Source organism: Lonchura striata, chromosome 17, assembly GCF_046129695.1.
Source record: "Lonchura striata isolate bLonStr1 chromosome 17, bLonStr1.mat, whole genome shotgun sequence".
In the NCBI taxonomy this organism is placed as follows: domain Eukaryota; kingdom Metazoa; phylum Chordata; class Aves; order Passeriformes; family Estrildidae; genus Lonchura; species Lonchura striata.
Genome location: NC_134619.1, coordinates 7,554,390 through 7,573,238, shown reverse-complemented (window position 1 = coordinate 7,573,238; position 18,849 = coordinate 7,554,390). Strand labels below are relative to the sequence as shown.

General features: G+C 56.2%; 1 protein-coding gene across 6 annotated transcripts; it reads left to right on the top strand.

Annotated features, from left to right (window-relative positions):
- Positions 1–112: 112 nt before the first annotated feature.
- On the top strand, positions 113–18,660 carry BCL2L1 (BCL2 like 1). Of its 6 annotated transcripts, none has more exons than XM_021527378.2 (3): positions 113–280; positions 1,227–1,887; positions 16,914–18,660. In XM_021527378.2, the coding sequence occupies exons 2-3, from the start codon at positions 1,333–1,335 to the stop codon at positions 17,049–17,051; spliced, it is 693 nt and encodes a 230-aa protein (XP_021383053.1). In that variant the 5' UTR covers positions 113–280; positions 1,227–1,332; the 3' UTR covers positions 17,052–18,660. The 6 variants fall into 6 exon arrangements, with proteins under 6 accessions (XP_021383053.1, XP_021383052.1, XP_021383051.1 ...); XM_021527377.2 differs by having other exon boundaries at positions 1,222–1,887; XM_021527376.2 differs by lacking the exon at positions 113–280 and adding an exon at positions 379–432 and having other exon boundaries at positions 1,222–1,887.
- Positions 18,661–18,849: the final 189 nt, after the last annotated feature.

Below are 18,849 nucleotides of genomic sequence, written 5' to 3'. Positions count from 1 at the left end.
CCGGCCCAGCCGGCGTGGCGCGTGCGCGCCGTGCCCCCGCGCAGTCCAACCGACGCTCTTCGCCCAGCCTCAGAGCGCTGTGCGCATGCGCACCGCCCCTCTGCTGCCCCCTCCCACCCTACCGCACCCCCCCGGCCGCTCGGCGGGCGATGTGGAAAGGATCCGGGGACTGCTGAGCGGGCCGAGCCCCGGCGGGGCTCCCGGCGACCTCCGGCGTCGCTGCCAGCCGGGCCCGCCCAGCAGAGCCGGGAAGGACGCGGACCCTCAGTCGGGCGCTGAGGTGAGGGGCGGGGTAGGGTGAAGCTTGAGTGACGCGCGGCTCGGCCAAAGGGAGCGGCCGCGGCCGGGCCCCGCCCCTCGCGGCCGCTGATTGGCTGGCGTGTCGGCCGCGCGGGCGCCCTGTCGGCCCTCGTGCGCGGCCCCGCCCCCCAGGTACGGCGACCGGTGGGGCCGTCCCGGGGCCGGGGGGGCGGTGCGGGGCTCCGGGGGACGCGGTCCGGTGGGGGGGTGGGGGGCAGTCTGCTGCTCGGGAGGACCGGGTACCCCCTGCGGCGCTCCCGCCTGCCGCTGCCCGGCGTGTCACCGTCCCGGCCCCAGCGGCTACGCGCCGCTAACCGTGACTGGAATCGCTCCCGTAGGGACGCGAGGCCGTGCGGCGGCTCCCGCGGTGCCGAGCGCTCGCCGGCTTTCAGCGGTTTATGCTCTCCGCCTGCGAGGGGAGAGGGGCTTCGGGGTGGCGGGGGGCTGCGGTGACCATCAAACCGGGCCGCCCCGGGGCTGCCGTGGTCCTTGGGTAGCGCTGCCCGCCCGCTGCCGTGGCTAACGCCGGCGGAGGGGGCGGGGGCGCCGGGCCCTTTAACGGGCGGGGCGAGGCGGGGGCGGTGCTGTCGCGTTCCGGGCCGACCCGAAGCTCCAGCAGAACAAGAACCGCCTCCGCCCCGGCCCGCAGCCGGCCTGCCAGGCGCAGCCCGCACCCGGTGAGATCTGGGGTCTGCTCGGAACGAGCTTGTGGGGGGTCCCCGGGGCTCAAGGCTGCTTTCCGGGGAAGGGGGTTGGTTGTGGTCGGTTCTCTGTGCAGCTTCAATCTGGTGGCCCTGAGCCTCGGCGTAGAGCTGCGGGGTGATCTCAGTATAACGATAAGCTATCGGTGGTAATGGCGCGGGTGCATCTAAGAGCTGTGGCATTAACCGTTTCGGTGCCTCTCTCCTCATCTGTGCTAAGGTCAGATGCTTCCATCGGTCGCGAGGAAGAGGAGTGGAGTCGGGACCTGCTAAGTGCTGATCAGCTTGTGCTCCGGACCATGGACTCATTGAGGGCGTCCCAGGTGTGAAAATGTACAGCAGTAACCGGGAGTTAGTGATTGACTTTGTTTCCTACAAGCTCTCACAGAAAGGATACAGCTGGAGTCAGCTGGAAGAGGAGGATGAGAACAGGACTGACTTTGCAGGGGAGGAGGACGAGATGGACGGGGTCCTCAACGGGAGCCCCTCCTGGCACGCGGCCACCAGCCACATAGTGAATGGAGCCACCGTGCACCAGAGCAGCCTCGAAGTCCATGAGATCCGTCGAGCAGCCGATGTGAGGCAGGCACTGAGAGAGGCAGGGGATGAGTTTGAGCTGAGGTACCGGCGGGCGTTCAGCGACCTCACTTCCCAGCTCCACATCACTCCCAGCACAGCGTATCAGAGCTTTGAGCAGGTAGTGAACGAACTGTTCCGCGATGGAGTGAACTGGGGCCGCATCGTGGCTTTCTTCTCCTTCGGAGGAGCCTTGTGCGTGGAGAGCGTTGTTAAGGAGATGAGGGTATTGGTGAAACGCATCGTGTCTTGGATGACCACGTACTTGACCGACCACTTAGATCCCTGGATCCAGGAGAATGGCGGATGGGTAAGATCACCTCTCTGTGCTGGGGCTGGCTGCCCAAGCCTTCCCTTGCTCCAGGCTGGCAGTGGAGCTGGTCAAGCTGGAGTGCAGCTCCCTGCAATGTATATGCTAGAGCTTGTCCTACTCCTTGCAGGGAGAATAAAGGGGTGTGTGGTCTTGCCTTCTGTGCTCTAAACACTGTCCCAAGAGGGCCAACGCACCGTGTTGACACAGTCTGTGCTCAGATATGTCTTTCTCCATCCCTCCTTTTTCTCCTTCTCCCTGGATGTTATGTAAAAGACCTGTTTTTCCAAGAGCCTTTGGAAATCTAATGTCATCCAAGCTTGTTCTTCAAGCAGAGCCATGGCTCTGGGGCATGTTCTTGGTGTCATTAACAGCAGGGAGTGGAGCTTCCTCCTCTCAAAGCCAGCGTTGTGGTGGGCTGGCTGGTGGTTTGCTGAGGTAACAGCTACTTCTTCATTCTGGAAACAGCATTTGCCTTGCTCATGGTGAAGTGAATCCCACAGCAGATCCCGGGGGGTGGGTGGGCTTCTAGGACTGTCTGAGCTGGTGTGGTGGGAGCCAGAGCTGAGGTGGAGGCAACCTCTGTGCTGGGGAGCTCTAAGCCTGCAGCTGCTTTTCCCTTGGCAGGGAGCAGTGCTCCCAGCTGCCCCAGCAGCAAACCCTGGGAGCTCTCAGTGGTGAGGTATTAACATGAATAAGCATTTCTTCAGGAAGCATTCTTGAAATGCCGGGTCCGGCTGTGCGGTGCAGCCTGGGACTGCCGGCGGGAGGTATATGACCTACAGATGTCTGAGTTTTCATTTGGCTTCTGCATCTTAGTGATTCCCTGCTGGTGTAACCTTTACCGGTTCCCATTGGAAAGAGTTCATGCTGTCAGGCATTGGCATCTAAACAGTGGGGAATTGCCTCCTTGCTGGGAGCTGAGGCCTCTTGGCCCCCTTCAGCTCACGGTCCATTGGCAGAGCCCAGCATTTTGGGAAGGGGACAGGAGCCTTTGAGCCCAGTGCTGTGTTCTGTGCCCTCCTCACAGAGAAGAGGCTCTCCCCAGCTCCCCGTGCCTGGCCAGCAATGCTGGGGACCCCAGAGATGAAGGGGAGAGCTGGTGCACCCAGGGAGAGGGAGGTAGTTCAGGAAGACTGAAAGAATTCCAGGAATGTGACCGCCCTGGGGCACTGCCTGGGTGGGGCTGCTCAGGCAAGGAGCGGAGCTTGGTTTCGATTAGTAGCCCGGGATCTGCTGGCCATTTCATCTGGCTGTATGTGGCCCATTAGCTCTCTCATCCTGCAGATAACCCTGGCCAAATACGGAGTTCCTTCCCCCTCCCTCTGCTTTTGGCTTTTAGAGCCACAGATTAGTTTTGGAATTAAGTGATCAAACTGAGGTTTCCAAGCTAGTGTGGCTGTTGCTGTTAGTGACTGGATTGGGCTGTATCCTGGAGACCTAGGCGATAATGCAATCTGATTTTTTGTAAATGAACTCTCTGGGGGATTTAGATTAAATCACTGGTGGAAAATCACTGGTCCCTGCTTGTGGGGAATCAGACACCTCCTCCCTCTGTTCCCCACCCCCAACCATCACGATTCAGACTCTTCAATTTTTTTGTGTCTGTCTCTAAATTAATTGTTTGGAACAAATATTTGTTCAACAGATTGCGGAAGGGTCAGGACTCCTCTCTATCTGACCCGCCTACCAGCTCTCTTTGAAAAACGCCGTTTCCCACTCAGGGGACCGCCTTGCTCTCTTGTTCTAACCTTGAACCGGGCTTTTAACTTCCCTGCCCAGGCTGTGCCGCTGCCTGGGCTATGCTGTGAGCTGAATGGAAGCCAGGCAGGGTGGTGAAGGCCAGTGTGTGGGGAATCCACACCACCAGCCACCAAAAAAACAGCATTGGGCAGTGTTATTGCTGCCAGCCTGTTGCAAACCCTGAGTGCTCGTTTGACATCTTGGCTGCAGCTTTCTTCCTCTCAGCTTTCATCATGAATGGAAGCCATGTACTCCACACCAAGGGACAGAGGCCATAAGAGCTCCTGAGTGCCTCACATGTGGGGTGTGCATGGGGATGCTTTGCTTTCCTTTGCTCTCAGGATTCCAGCTGCAGGGAGAAAGCCGCTGGCCTTCTGCCAGCTCTCCCTGCAAGAGGAGTGCCACCCTGCCCTGGCTGTGATGGAGCCACCCCTCTCCTGCTGCCCTGTTTGCACAGGGAGTCTGTTTGATGCATTGGAGCTGTTAGAGCCTGTCCCATTCAAACAAAGCACTCCCAAGAGGTGCAGCAAGCAGGTCCTGGTGAGAGAGATGCAAGTTCTGGCAGGCCTGCTTGCAACCAGGTGGTTTGTGTTTTGGAGCACTGCAGCACTTCTCTTCCTGGAAAGCCCCTCTAAAAGAGGGAAGGAGAATGGCTCCATAACAAGTGCTGCACGGCCCAGTTGTGTAGGAAGCTCTGTTTCATTCCCCACCAGTGGAACAAAGGCAGCATAGGAGGACCACAGGGTGCAGGTGCCTTTGAAGGCTGCTGTGTGCTGGGCTGTAGCAGTTCTCTTGAGAAATCAAGTTTTGAGGCAAGGGGAAATAGTAATTCTTGCTCCATAACGTTAACATAGAAGTGTTTTGTCACATTTACTGGCTGTGCCTTGGTTTGCCCTCTGCTCTGCAATCTGGCACTGGGAAAACAAACAAACAAGAGCAACCCAAGGGGAACATTTAATAACCAGCCAGAAGAGAGCTGCTGCCTTGGCAAGCGATCACATCCAAAAAGGAGGCTTTCCTGGGCCAGTTACTTTGACCAGGACCAGGTCCCACTAGCTGTGAAGTTGAAATGGTGGTGCCAGTGGGGATTGGGAGTTGTGGAGGGAGAAATCTGGTGAGTGGGAAGGAAGGAGGGGGAAGCACAGGGTGAACAGGAGAGAGCCTGGCAGGCAGAGATGTACTAACCATGCTTAATCTGTTTGAGAAAGGAAAGTGAGCAGTAGTTCCTGCCTGGCTGTGACCCTCCAGTGCATGGCTGCTTTTCCTTCAAGGCTAAATCCACATTCAGAGTGGGATTTAAAAGAGCGTTTTCTGGTTGAGCTTGGAGTTAGATCTGTAGATATAGACAAGAGGTTTGTGGGGCATATGGTGGGGACCCACATGAAGGGGCTGTGTCAGACTAGAACTGAAAGCAAATAGCATCTTTAGCACCAGTCTGTGGTACATGAATCCCAACAAACTTTACTAGGCTGATGGAGAATGAACTACTTCCTGCGGTGGCTCAGTGCTTCCTGGGCTCTCAGTTGACCCTGGCCACACAGGACTTGGTGTGCTAGGACATGTGTTGTGTCACCCTGCAGGGGACTAGAAGCTTGTGATTCTCTTTGGGGAAAACCCTTTGAAGATGTCAATATAGCAAGCTCATTTTTATCTTTTAAATTTTTTTTCTGAATGATAGGAAATGACTCAGCCTGTGTCATATGACAACGCACAGCTGGGATTTCGTCCTGTGCTCTGGCTCCAAGCTCCTCAGTGGTTTCAGGCTGAGAGTTAGACTTTGATTCTCATCTCTTTGGAAATGCTTTTTGGCCTTGTGTCCCAGGTATCCTGCACAAGCTGTCCCTGCCACTACCACATTTCCGGGGAGTGTGGTTTGCCAGAGTTCTGCCATTCTGAGTGTTACAGGTTGGGTTTTGGGATGCCCCAGCACTTCTAATCCTGTTTGAGATCACAGCCATCTGTTCCATGTGGTGGTCAACGTGGAGCAGAACTGACTCAGTGGAAGTGACTGAGCATGGCCAAAGCCATGCTTTGTGGTCTTGAAGATGAATCCTATGGCTTCATCTCAAGCTGAGAGAATTGGGGTTGTTTGGCCTGGAGAAGAGAGAGCTCCCTGCCAGTGCCTAAAGAGACTCCAGCAGAGGTGGAGAGGGAATTTGGACAGGGGCATGGAGTGACAGGACAAGGGGAAATTCCTTCCCACTGACAGAGGGCAGTTAGATTGGATATTAGGAGGGTTCTCTGCCCTGTGAGGTTTATGAGACACTGGTAGAGGTTACTCAGAGAAGCTTTGGCTGCCCCATCCCTGGAAGTGTTCATGGTCAGGTTGGATTGGGCTTTGAGCAATCTGGTCTGTGGTGCTCAGTTGTACTGTTGCTTTGTACTTTGTCCTCTGTAATTCCTTTACAGCCTTGATTCCTTGCAGCTGAGACGATAGCCCCATTGTCATCATCTGCATGGGGTGAAAAAAGTACTGTCCTGCCAGTGGAGTTCCCCATGTCCCTTCACAGTGCTGGGTATTCTTCCCTGGTTGTGGGAGCTGTCGTGGCTCAGGCTGTCCTGCCTGGAGCAACCAGCCCAGGTAGCTGTATCCTCACTGACAGCTGGAGATCTGGGCTCAGCGTGCAGATCTCTGGCAGCTCCTCACCCAGCCTTCGACCTGGGAGGCTTTTTTGCAGTGCTCTCCAGGAAATGCCATTGGAGTGACTTCCACTGCAGCTTCCTGCCCAGCCCACAGCAGCATTCCTGCCACTAGACCAAGAGCAATGCAGAGGCTGATTTCAGAGCTTTGCTCTTTACCCCTTTTACTCGTTCTCCTTCTTTGGGGCCCTGCCTGTTTTCCTTGGTGCCTCTTGGTGTGTGGTGCAGTTTGATTACGTTCCTTAGATCTGTGATTACAGCAGGCGCCTGGAAAGCCAAACTCCTGCCCGTGGCTGGCTGTGGCTCAGAGCAGCCCACTTAACCCCGGGGTCTTTGAGCAAAAGGGATAGCATTTCCTTCACTCCCAGGGGAGCCACTGGCAACTCTGATTCGTAAAGCACTCCGAGGCTCTTTAATCCGAAGAGCTGAGTGTCATTTAAAAAAAGACCTGTGAAATAATTAACAAACTGTTTCTTGCTGCTCTGTGTTCACAGCTGCTCTCAGTAATGTCATTCCGCCTGCTCATCCTGCTCCTCTCTGACTCTGGAGCCGGGTCCCTGGAGCGTTGCCCAGGCTCTCTCTCTGCCTCAGCAGCAGTGGGGTGTCCCAGCACAGCAGAAAGGGTGGGTGGGAGCTCTCTTTTCCCCAGTGGAAGCTGGAGCTTTCTCTGTGTGTCTGGGCTGCTGTGCCTGATTTCCATGGAGCTCTGTTATGGTTTGTGTACATGGTTCCCCCCGGGAGCAGCAACACGCCTGTGGCACACACTGAGCGCAGCTGAATGGTGGTGTGGTGCTCTGAGACCTTTGCTGAAGCTGAGAAGGTTTGGTTTCCTTTGGTTTTTACCAAGCAGCTAACGGCTGTAAGCACAGTCCCATCCTGACATTATAAGTATTTCTCTAGCAGCTCCTTCCACACTAGCTGTAAAGCCAGAGTATTCCCAGGAGGAACTGGGGGAAGGGAAGGGATGGATATCAGTTGTAGAAGTGTTGCAGACCTGCTGAACCAAGAAGCAAGGGATTAATGGTGGCTTCTGCTGTGGGGGCAGAAGGGGGCTGGGGGCAGCTGCTCTGTCCCCTCTGGGGACCCCAGTGCAGCCGGGATGTTGACCTACCTGCTGATTCAGAGCGAAGGTATTCACTTTGGGTGGCTCTGCCTTGCAGTGGCAGGAGAGCAGCCACTGTCCTCCACCCTCTGCTCTCCTGCTCCACCCTCCCGCAAGGGAGGGATGTTGCCTTTAAACACTATTGTTCCGAGCCACTAAAGATTAACACATAGAGTGGAGGCACGAAAGAGAAGCAGAGTCCCTCAGTGCCAGGTCATTCCTGGCTTTATTGCCCTGACCTTGGACAGGGAAACTTCCTCCTCCCTGCTCCTCACCTGGAAGGATGTGTGGAGGGGTTCTTGGTGAAATTTCTCTCTGGAATCCTGCTCCTAATCATCCTTGAGATGCCAAGAGCTCAAGTTAGGCAACATGCATTCCAGAGGCGTGGGAGAGCTTCTCCCACAGTGCACCCGTGTAGGGGGCAGTGGGGCAGGCTCAGGGCACGGGCTGGCACCCATCGTGGTCAGGTGGGGAGAAGGGTTACTCTGCCACAGCACAACAGCCCAGCGGAACGAGGGTGCTGAGGGCTGCTGGGAGGCAGAGCCGTTAGCAGATGGCTCCAGCTGGGCTTACCGGAGAGCAGGTGTGGGTTTCGGGAGCAGCCTTTTAAGAGAGATGTCAGTTTTGAACCCGGGAGGCTCAAGGGGCTGAGCCGTAGCTGCCACAACTCGCATGCTGGGGAGCTGTGACCTAGTTGTGCTGTAGAAATGCTCGGTTTATTTTTTTTTATTTTTAGGTATTTTGCTTATTTTATCCTCATGTTTAATTTAGTTAGTAAAAAAAGAAGAATCGGGAGGGCTGAACAGTGCTGGGAAGGACTGCCTGCAGGCGGGAACGCCCGCTGCAGCTCCGTGCAGCCAGCATCTCTCCAGCCGCCCGTGTCTTCTCTCGGACACGTGCTCACGTGTACCAGCCCAGTGCTGTCTCTCAGGATCTCTTTAATGGGAAACCCAGTGCACTCAGAGCTGCTGCCTGCCTCCGGGGTAGCGAGGGAGGGAGGGAGGAGCGGGATCCGGAGCGTTAACCAGAGAGGCTCCCGTGACCACAGGGACTGTTTGAATGTTGTGCTGTAACTGGTCTGCCTTCCCTCTGCTGCTGGGAGCAGGAAGCTGGGGGAGCTTGATGTTTCAGGGGGCTTTGGGCTGGTTACTTTTTCGACTGCTGCTTGCCTCTGCACTGGCACAGCAGGCCCAGGGAAGGGTAATGGGCTGTATCTGCAAAGAGGGAAGTTTCAGGGGGTTGTGCGATTCCCTTGGGGAGAGCTGTTTGAATTTATTGCATTATCCTCCTTCCTGCTCAAGCTTGTGTTTCAGCTGTGTCTGCAGACGTAGCTGCTGATTTAAGTAGATCCAATTAGTAGCTAGCTCCTGGCATCAGTATCCTGCTTGGGGAGATGAGCCCTGGAGATGAGGAGGCTCCAGTGGGAGCAGGGCTGGGCTCAGCCTTTCAGCCCCCATTCCTGATTGAGGATGGACCCAGTTCCCCAGCTCACAGCCTTGCACCTGAGCTCAGAGGGAAACCAAGGCAGGTGTCCTGCTGCGTGCTCTGCCTGGCCAAGAACAAAGAGCAGGCAGGTTCTCCCTGCCTGTACTGCTGCCAGACAGGTGCTCTTAAGAGTAAAATCAAATACTCCAAAACGTGACAAACTGGCAGCAGGCAGGGCTTGGAGCAGGAGCTGGAGCTGTTCACACTGGGACGGTGCAAGGGGCCTACGGACAGAGCCATGCACTGACCTGGCCCCTAGGGTAGGATTCAAAAGGGAGCTGCTGGAACTGGCTGCTTCCTGAGGGAGCACGGAAGGGTTTTCTTCTCTGATGGAGAATGAAAGGCTCTTTGTGAAGCTCAGAGAAGAGGTCTAGGAGCTGGTTTGGTTTGAATGCCGCTAGTACCATGATGAGGTGGAGCAGGACAGCTGTCTGCATTGCTTCTCTGAACAGTACCAGTCCCACCATTTGCCCAGCTCTCTGGTTTGTGCCACCATTGAAGCTGTGGAAGGCTGGGGACACTGCCTGTGTTGTGCAGGGAGCACGTCTGGTGGCAGTATGTGGCATTACTCTCTGTGTGTGCCTTGTGGTGAGCTGGCTCAGGGTTTGGGCTGGGATGTGGGTGCTGGGTGTGTGTGTGGCCCTGAGTAGTGTCTGGGTGACATATGACTTACATATGGAGAAAATGAGGTGTTGCTACCTGTAAATCAGTCATCGTGGAGTGTTGCAAGTGCCTTCATCCTATACTTGTATGGCTCACCAGTGTATTAAACTTACTGGAGAGCTAATGTCTTTTAATAGAGCAACTGACCTCATTTAGAAGCTTCCAGTGCACCAGCCAGTGATTATTTCATGCAACAACATGCATGGAAGAGCCCAGGGCAGAGCACAGTCTCCTTCTCATGCTGCACTGCTCTCTCTCACGTTTGCTGCATCAGCTGCCTACTGTGCTTCCTGCCCTCAAGTCAGCAAGGATTTTGCTAAAAGGGATTTTGTGGCTTGAATAATTTGAGATTCTATGGAACTAACAGGAAGTGAAAACAGAATGAGCACATCTTCCTCCTCTTCCTGCACCTCCACCCTTTCCCCTTTTTCATTCAAGTGGCATGTAAGAATTACAGCAGCCTCGTGAGGTGCCGGGACTGAAGTGGGAAGTGGTGAACCTTGGCTGTCGCTCCTCCAGGATGCTGGTGGAATGAGTGGCTGAGGCAGGAGAATCAGGCAGCCTCGTGAGGTGCCGGGACTGAAGTGGGAAGTGGTGAACCTTGGCTGTCGCTCCTCCAGGATGCTGGTGGAATGAGTGGCTGAGGCAGGAGAACCAGGCAGCTTTTCCCCAGGGTCCATCTCAGGGCACCATCCCTGCACCCAGCCTGGCTCCCTTGAGCTGTGGTAACACCAGTGTTCTCTGTGGGGTGGGTTTGGTGAGGCTCACGGTGCGGGTGAGGACCAGAAAGAGCTGTCAGCATCGCCCACTCATCCCCTAGCAGGAGGGAACGTGGCTCGGCAGCCGGGCACACGTGAGCATGGCACGTCTCCCCGGCACAGGTTTCCCCACGGTTACACAAGGGCACGATTGCACAGGAGCTCTGACGTCCAGGAAGAGCAATGACAAGGTGAAAATTGAGCTCTGTTCCCTGGGTGCCAGTGGCCCTGCTGAGGTGCTGTCCGGCACAGCGAGCAGATAACCGGGGCATGAAAGCAGGAGCCTTCCCTGCCCCCCCGAGCGCGCCCCTCGCACAAAGGCTGCTCTGCTGCAGGGCTCAGACACCATCTGTCCGGTGGGGAGAAGCATCAGAGAGACCGTCTTTCCTCGGACTATTCCACTTAATGCCCTTTGGAAAACAATCCCATTCCCAGCAGGTGCTAATCTCTTGAGTGGATCCGGCTCAGCCAGTGTGTTCTTCACTGTGCCTTTGTACCAGAGCCGTGTCTCCTCCCATCCTCGCCAACCCTGCCGAGTGGCCCGGTGCCGGCCAGGGCCTGGTGCTGGCCAGGGCTGTGGCACCTTCGGGAGCCCTCAGCCTGGTTAGCTCTGGGAGGAACACTGATGAAAGATGGATGCAAGTGGATTAGTCATTCACATCGTCTCCGGCTTTAATACACATGAATGTTTCAGCAGATTTCTGGAACGGAGAGCGCAATTCCCTGCTCTCCATCTCGTGCTGTGCACAGCAGTCTCCCGGGGCAGGGACGGGGGTTACAGCTGTCACCGTAGCCTCTTTCATGTATTTGGAAAACGCTGAAATTGTGCTGAATGGTGTGGGGTTATTGCAGGTTCCCTGGAGCCGGTGATGAAACCAGTTTGACAGAAGGCTGCCACGGCAAGGATTAGGGCTGGAATGTGCTAGTGAGGGTTTGTTTCTGGTTAGAAAAGAGCTGGCTCTGGCCTGGGCTAGGCTGGAGCCCCGCAGGTCTGTTGGGCTTAGGCCCAAGGGACAGCCTCCCTGCCAGACCCCCAAGCTACAGTCCCACAGCAAAGCCCGAGTGAGAAGAGAAAGAAGAGGGGATGTTCTTATTTAATTGACTCTTTTGAATTTATGGCTGCCTCCTTCGTAGTCGAAGGTTTCAATGAATGCCCTGGGATTTGGGGAGGGCCAGCACCCCAGGGTCCACAGCACCCCAGCACCAGCTCCCAGGGCTGGAAAGGCAGGAGAGGCTGGTGGGTGGGTGGCATTCCCTGCCATTGTCATGGAGATCAGCAGCTGCTTCCCTGGAGGTCACCATTTGCATAACAGTTAGAGCTGAGTCTCTGGAGTATTTGCACCTGCAGCTGCTGTCCCCAGAGCCCCTTCCCCTCTCTGTGTCCCAGAGCCCCTAACCCACCGCATTCTGAGCCTGCCTGGGGTTGCTGGTGGGGACCAGTGGGGTGAACCTGCAAATCTTCTGTGCCCATGGAAGGGGGATTGGAATTAGATGATCCTTAAGGTCCCCTATAACCATTCTAGGACCTGTGTTTCGCTGGGGAAAGTCAGACCTGCCTTGGATGTCGGGTTCCCTTGCCATGCTCCTGAGTCAGGTGCTCACGTTGACCTCCACTGCCCAGCACTGCAGGCAGTCCTGTGACCTCTGCAGTCACACTCTGTCCCTGCTGCTCTCCTTTCAGGGCTGGGAGTGGTGAGGGCCACACGTGGATACAGCATCAGGGAGAGAAGGGCAGAGGGAGAACCTCTAGGATGTCTCTTCCATTCATATCACAAAGGGACCCATAGAGCCGTGTTTGCACGATCCCAGTGGTAGCCTTTGGGAATGCTTACGTTTTCTTTTATTCTTAAAGCTCTCAGCTGCCTTTTCTCCCCTGTGCTTCACCTCCAGGTTCACATATGCCAGCCCCATGTGGTGAGCTGGCAGCCCAAAGGGGCTCTGGGAGCAGGTTGCTGTCGATACAGGGCTTTGTTGTGGTCTGTGCTGAGCTGCTGCCTTTCTTTTCCCCTCCTTGTCTTGCTGCTCAGCACAAAACTGTTCCCAGCATTCATTAACAAATGTCTGGTCATCCAGATGACTCTGCTCCCGGCCGGCGGTTGCTGTTAGACCTCTGAGCAGGAACACAGCTGTACTTACGGTGAAGGTAAAACAGAAACAGCCTTGTTTTCAAGGGAAACATTGCCTCGTGATGAGAATGCCTGGGTTGGGAGTCAGATGCTGTGGCTCATGCTGCTGGCTCGCACACAGCTCTGGGAAAGGCTCTTAACCTCCCCATAGCTCTGTTGATCCATCTGGGAACAATGCTGATTTATCCCACAGGAGGTTCTGGGGAACCAGATCATTTTTGCTAAAGCACATCAGGATCCTTGGGTTGGAAAGGCTGCTGTGCATGCTGAGGTGCTGGGGGTATCTGTCTCACTGGGCTGGCTGGGTATCAGAGCCTGGGGAAGCTTCAAAGGTCCTGCTGGAGTCCAAGTCTCCCTGTCAAAGTTTGACCAAGTTCACCTGGATACTCCCAGGAGTGCCTGGCTCTTCTCTGCTGGTTTTCAGAGCTTTGTCCCGGTATCTCAGTGACCTCCATGCCCCTCACCCCCTTGTGGAGGGAAAGCTTTGAGCCCCAAACTGCCAGAGCCCTCCCCTCTCTGCTCTCCTGCCTCACCAGAGGCCAGATGGGAGTTTATTGCCCACATCTGCTTCCTTCACCTGCCCTCATGGCTCAGTGTCACCGAATCCTCTTTCCCCAAGTGCTGGGGCTTATCTTGAAAGAGGAACCTGCACAGTTCTGCTCACCCTGAATGGGATCCAGCAACTGTTCTCCTTCCCTCATGGGCAGCACTAGTGAATGAAACCAACCAAACGAATGAGAGCCTCAAATTTTAGGTGTTCCCCTTCCCAGGCTAGGATGTGAGTAGTGTCTCAGGCAGAAGTCGTGTTTCTTTAGTCTTCTCTCCCAGCTGAGAGAGAGCACGTCAGGTCAGACCTGCTTCTCTTGCCTTTTTGCCACAGGGTTGTGGGTGGGCACTGGGCAGTGTTTAAATGGTTGCTGCATCCCCTACAGCGGTGGGTTGCAGTTTAGGGCTCTGTGAGTGTCCAGAGAACTTTTGGCACTGCAGAACCTCTGCCCCAGCTCTGGGCAGTGGTGGAGCCTGACTCTCCAGGCTCTGCCTCCTGCAAGCAGCATGGTGCAGCAGGAGGGGAGCACGCCCTACCCCAAGTCCTTCAGCAAGTGATGTTTTAGGCTCCAAGAAAATGTGGATTCCTTCCCCAGCTCTGGGGAGGAGAGGCAAAGGCAGGGGATTGCCTCTTGCATAGGAAGAAGATGTCTGCTTCCTCATTGCCTGCTCTGGAGCAGCCTCCTCTCGGACGTGTCACCCGGGTGGGGAAGGGGATGTGACGGGCGTTCTGATGGAACAGCCTGTCCTGTCCGGTGGAGGAGGCCCATGGATTGAGACACTGACGTGCTGTTGCTACCACAGTCCTTGTGATCAACTCAGGAATTCCAAATATTTCCTCTCAGATAAAGGTGACTGGAGGAGGCCAGAAATATCTGGACATGCCTGGGCAAGCCTGAGATCCAAACACCAGGCCAGAGAGGTCAGGATCAGTCCTGGGAGTGCTGGGCTTCAGGTGCGGAACGGCCAAGGCCCGGGCTGGTGTGGGAACAGAGCAAGCTGCCTTTCCCTAACCTTCAACCCACCCCCAGCATGGGCAGGGAGGACATTCCTGCCTGTTTTCCCACTCCCTCTGGTCTGGGATCTGGTTCCCAGGGGACACATCTGGGATCAAAGTTGTGCAGAGGCTGAGCTATCACAGCTCCTAGGGTGGTTTCCCCGGGGAAGGGCAAGGCACTCTCCTCGGGTCCCCTACAGCCCCCAGCTGCAGCTCCAGCAGCTGCTGCTCCCTTCCCAAGGGAAGGAGAGGGGCTCACGTCCCCTCCCTGCCTGTGCTGGGCCCTGGCTGTGCTCCTCTCCGCCTGTAGCACCCGATAGCTCTGCGTTCACTGTGCGCCATTTATCTCTCCTTCAGCAAACATTTCCTTTTCTTGGAAGCAAGGGTTTCTTGGAACTGCCTTTCCCCAAGCTCGGCAGCACATGCCATGGAAAAAGCAGCATGGAGAACCGGCTGCCAGCCCTCCTTGGCTCCCTGCCCTGCCAGGGGGGCCTCTCTTGGTGCCTGCCCCACGGAGAGGCTGGGTAGATGTGTTGCCCTGTCCAACACTGCAGCCTTGCACAGTGGGGATGTCCCTGCTGTGGGTCAGGAGGAGCCTGTGGAGATGTGTGGGACTCTCAGTGGGACAGGTCCTACTGAATGCCTGAGGAATGCTGATCTTCTGGGGAATACATCACAAGGATGCAGCTATCTTCCTCCAGCTGAGCATTCTACAGCCTCAGGTGCTGTGAGCAAGTGGCTGGGATGTGTGTCCAGGGGAAGGACCATCCCTGGAGTGAGGGCCCTGGCACTGAGAGATCAAAACCTATGCTGAGTTGGAAGAGACCCACAAGGATCATCAAGTCCAACTCCTGGCCATGCACAGGACAGCCCAGCAATCCCACCATGTGCCTGAGAATGTGGTCCAAACACTCCTTGAACTCTGGTTCGGGCTTAGCGCCATGACCTCTGCCCTGGGGAGGTGGTTCCAATGCCCAACCAGCCTCCTGGTGAAGAATCTTTTTCTAACATCCAACCTAAATCTCCCCAGACACAAATGTTGTAGGGGTGGTGTTTTTTGGACAGGTGCCTTCTGCCCCAGTTCCCTGTGCCCTCCATCCCTGCCAGCCTGCTCTCAGTTTGCTGCCACTGCCATGCCCTGTCACAGCTCCATACTCATCACCACCTATCAGCAGAGGGATTTCCTGTGCCACTATTTAAAATATCTCCTCCTTAGGTTTGGGCTCTGCTCCTGTACCTCTCCTGCAGCACATCACTTGCTGTTCCCTGGGTGAGTGGACTGACAGCAGGCAGCAACCCTCACCTTTCTCCCTGGACAGCATGTGCCTGTGAGCTCCATCCTGCCCATTCCTGCAGGGCCAGGACACAATACAACACCCCCACAGATCCCATGCCAGCTGGCAGGCATGGTGGGAAGTGAGCTGCATTCTGCCACTCTGTGTAGGTGGTGGAAGTCATGGGGATGAGTGTCATATCCCTGAAGAGGACTCTTGAGGTGGCAGCAATGAAATGCTCCAGAGTGAGTTAGCAAAGTCCCTGTGTCCCAACACTCTGCCTTTGTGTCTGTGAGTAACTCCTCATGGTCATGGGATGTGGAAGGCAGCTGGGAGAGGTGTCTGGTGGGAGATGAAGAAGAGCTTTGGTGGCAGAGGCAGGTGCTGAGTGCAAAGCTTATCAAGGACCAGGTCCCCTGTAGCCATGGAGAGGGACACAGCCCAGCTCCCTGGGAGTAAGCGTGCAGGTCTGCTGCAGACCCTGCTTTGAAAAACTGTGTCTGAGCTCGGTCATAGGTATGTGGCAAGGTGAGGAGATACCCCACAAGCTGTGGCCATTCTGGAGCTGTTTAATGCAAGCTGGGAGACTTGGCACCACGTTCCATGGAAGAGAGGCACCTGGTGCCAGACACGACCTGGGCACCAAACCCCGCAGTGCTGCGGCCGCAGGCTGTGGGCAGGTGTGGGAGGCAGGGTGCTGGCAGAGCAGGCAGGCAGGAATGCTCCCCCTGCCTGCGCACAGCGAGGCGTGACAGCGTCAGCCGGGCTTATCTCTGCTTTCCCAGAGCAGCGGGTTACTGGAACTGCATTCACTTATCAGGAAACAGGGGATCTTGCTGAGAAGATGGGCTCAAGGTGCGACAGCATCCAGCCTCTGCTGACGCTGAGCTGCTGGCGATCCCTGAGCCTGGAGCTCGCAGCTTCCTCTGCATCCAGCCCTGAGCCTCCTGCTCAGCCCTGATAAACCTGAGAGATCCTGGGCCACGTGTTTTCCTGCTGCCTGCCCAGGGACCCCTCCTGCCCTGCTGTGTGTGGCTCAGGGACCCCAACAGCTCTCCTTACCATGGGCTGAGGTCTTCCCAGCTCCTGCTGCTGCTGGAGGCAGCCGGCTCGGACGAGCCAGGCCGGAGTGACTGCATTCCTGGCCAAGCCTCGTGCTTGGCCTGCTCTCCTGAAACCGTGGGAAGGCAGTAGCTTGGCGACCCAATGTCTGCCTTCGCCGCAGGGATTTGTGAATTCCAGCTCGTGTTGTGGAGTAACCTGTGAGGGTCAGGATGTGGTAGCGGGAGGTGGGAGGCTCCACTGTGGACACAAAATCACTGGGGGGATGCACGGTGTGGGCTTCCACAGCCGTGGGCACCAGCCCTGATGCTGCTTCCACAGGCCTCGGCCAGGGAATGGAGCCCAGCGGGTTCCCACTGCAATGACTTCTGTCACACTTGGATGCTAATTTTAGAGAGCCAAGAGCACGTGATGCATCCCCTGCCCTGCTCGCGTGGTGTTCTCCTCACAAATCCTTTCTGGCATCCTCTTCTCTCATGACTGTGCTTGTCCCCTTGCCCTGTGTGCGTGATTCAGAGCGAGGAAGCACAAGGCATCTGTCATCTGCCCAGTCCCCACCACCGCTTTCCTGCCAGCCCTTCCTTCTGCTCCACTCACACCCCTGTGCTCACCACTCCCCTGTTTCCACAGGAGCGCTTTGTGGACCTCTATGGGAACGATGCTGCTGCCGAGATGAGAAAAGGCCAGGAGACCTTCAACAAATGGCTCCTGACCGGGGCGACGGTGGCCGGAGTGCTTCTGCTGGGATCCCTGCTGAGCCGCAAGTGAGCGGCCGCCGAGCCCCCCGTGGCCAGGACGGCTGCGCCTTCACCGCCACATCCACTACACTCCACTCCTGAGCACCGCCACCGGCACAGGGGCAGCCCCTCCATCCCGGCCGAGCACCCTGCTCCGTGGAGTTTTCTCCCTCGTGCAGCCAGCTCCTTTTATCGTAGCCCGTCTTATTTACTGTTTCCGTTGTGTTTTAAAGGCGCTGAGGCCAATGCAGCACTTCAGCCACCAGGTCCCAGCGCTGGGGAGATCCAGGCAGCTGGGGAGGGGGGGGCACAGGCTAGAAGGTGTCCCAGCCCTGCAGGGTTCTCCAAATAATTTGGAAGAGAATAAACAGACTTATTTTTGCATGTGTGAGTGCGTGCGTGTGTGTAGATGTGTCACTAATATAAAGTTCCCCAGCCAGAGCAAGGGTCAGGCTCCGTGCCCCCGTCTCTGGCACGCTCAGGCACCAGGAAGAGGCAGGCTGCCCAGCGGAATGGAGCTTCCCTGCAGCATCCCTATCCTGTTCCTGCTTCTCCAGTCAGAGCTCATCCCTGTGGCTGGGGGAGCAAGAGGAGGAGGCAGAGGCCAGAGGTGAGGTGCTCTGCCCTTGGTCAGAATTCCTTTCTCCTCACATACTCAGTTGCTGGGAGCTGCTACCTGTCCCAGACGAGGATGGTGTGCCAGGCCCAGGGCTGTGCATGGTGTGAAGGGTTCTTTGTCCTCTTCCTCCTCCTCACTCCAAATGTAGATGGCTGTGGGACAGTGCTCATCCCTTCCCAGCCTTTTCTGGGCTGGTGAAGGAGGCAGGAGAGGGGAGAGTGCTTGTCCCTGGCACAAAGGGCTTTGCAGAGAGCTGGGGTTGTTGTGTCCAGGAATCCAGAGCTGGGGACTGGAAGGGTCAGGGGAAGCACCTTCACAGGGGTGGCAAAGCCCAGGGAGCAGCTGATTCATGAGACGAGTAGGGAAGCAAGCCCAGGGGAGATGGAAGTGAGGGCTGACACTGGCTGAGAGCCATCTCCACCTCTGGGGAGCCTCTTTGGGGACAATAGGAGCTGTTGGCCTTTCTACTGCTGTTCCCCATGTTCCCAGTCCCATAGTGCAGGCAGATCCCTGTGCCCATGCGTGGCTGTGATGGCTGCATGCAGTAACTGAGGTGTCTGGCTTCCCTCCCCGTCATTCCCACGCTGCTCCTGCTGCTGGAGCAGGGAACCTCCAGCCTTTGAGCTGAAATTAGCTTCCAGAATAAACGCCCTCATCCTTCGGAGCCCGCTGCGGGCAGACACAGCTGTCCACAGCTTGTCCGTGTACATACTGCCCGCGCTCTGCTGTACATATACGAGTAGTTTTTAATTCATTTGTGAATACTATTAATGCTATTTTTGTTATCTTGTCTGTCCGTATTTATGTGTGGGACCGTGCTCCCTGCAGAGGCCAAGCTGGGATGGAGGTGAGGGGAGAACCGGAGGTTCCAGGAGGGCTCACTTGGCCACTGAGCACGGACTCGTGCTGCTCATGTCGGACCCGCTCAGACCCCGCATGGGGAGCACGAGGATTAGCATTAGCCCATTGAACGCTTCGGTTTGCAGGTGGAGGTGAATCCACAAATAAATTTGTCATTCGAGCTGCTGGTGGTGCTGTGGTCTTTGCAATCGTTGGGAATTTGAGAGACTTTGGGACCAAAGCATTTGACTTCAGTGGGAGGGATGGATAGATGGATGGAGGGATGGATGGATGGGAATTAGCTGCTCTCCTGACCTAAGGAAGAGTTGGGGTGATCTTAGGGCAGTTTGCTGTGGTCCAGTGGGGTGGC

Bases quoted from the DNA above. Each gene is read 5' to 3' on its own strand.
- BCL2L1 (XM_021527378.2), top strand. From the start codon at position 1,333: ATGTACAGCAGTAACCGGGAGTTAGTGATTGACTTTGTTTCCTACAAG. The intron at 1,888-16,913 runs GTAAGATCACCT...CTGTTTCCACAG, and splicing joins TCCAGGAGAATGGCGGATGG to GAGCGCTTTGTGGACCTCTA.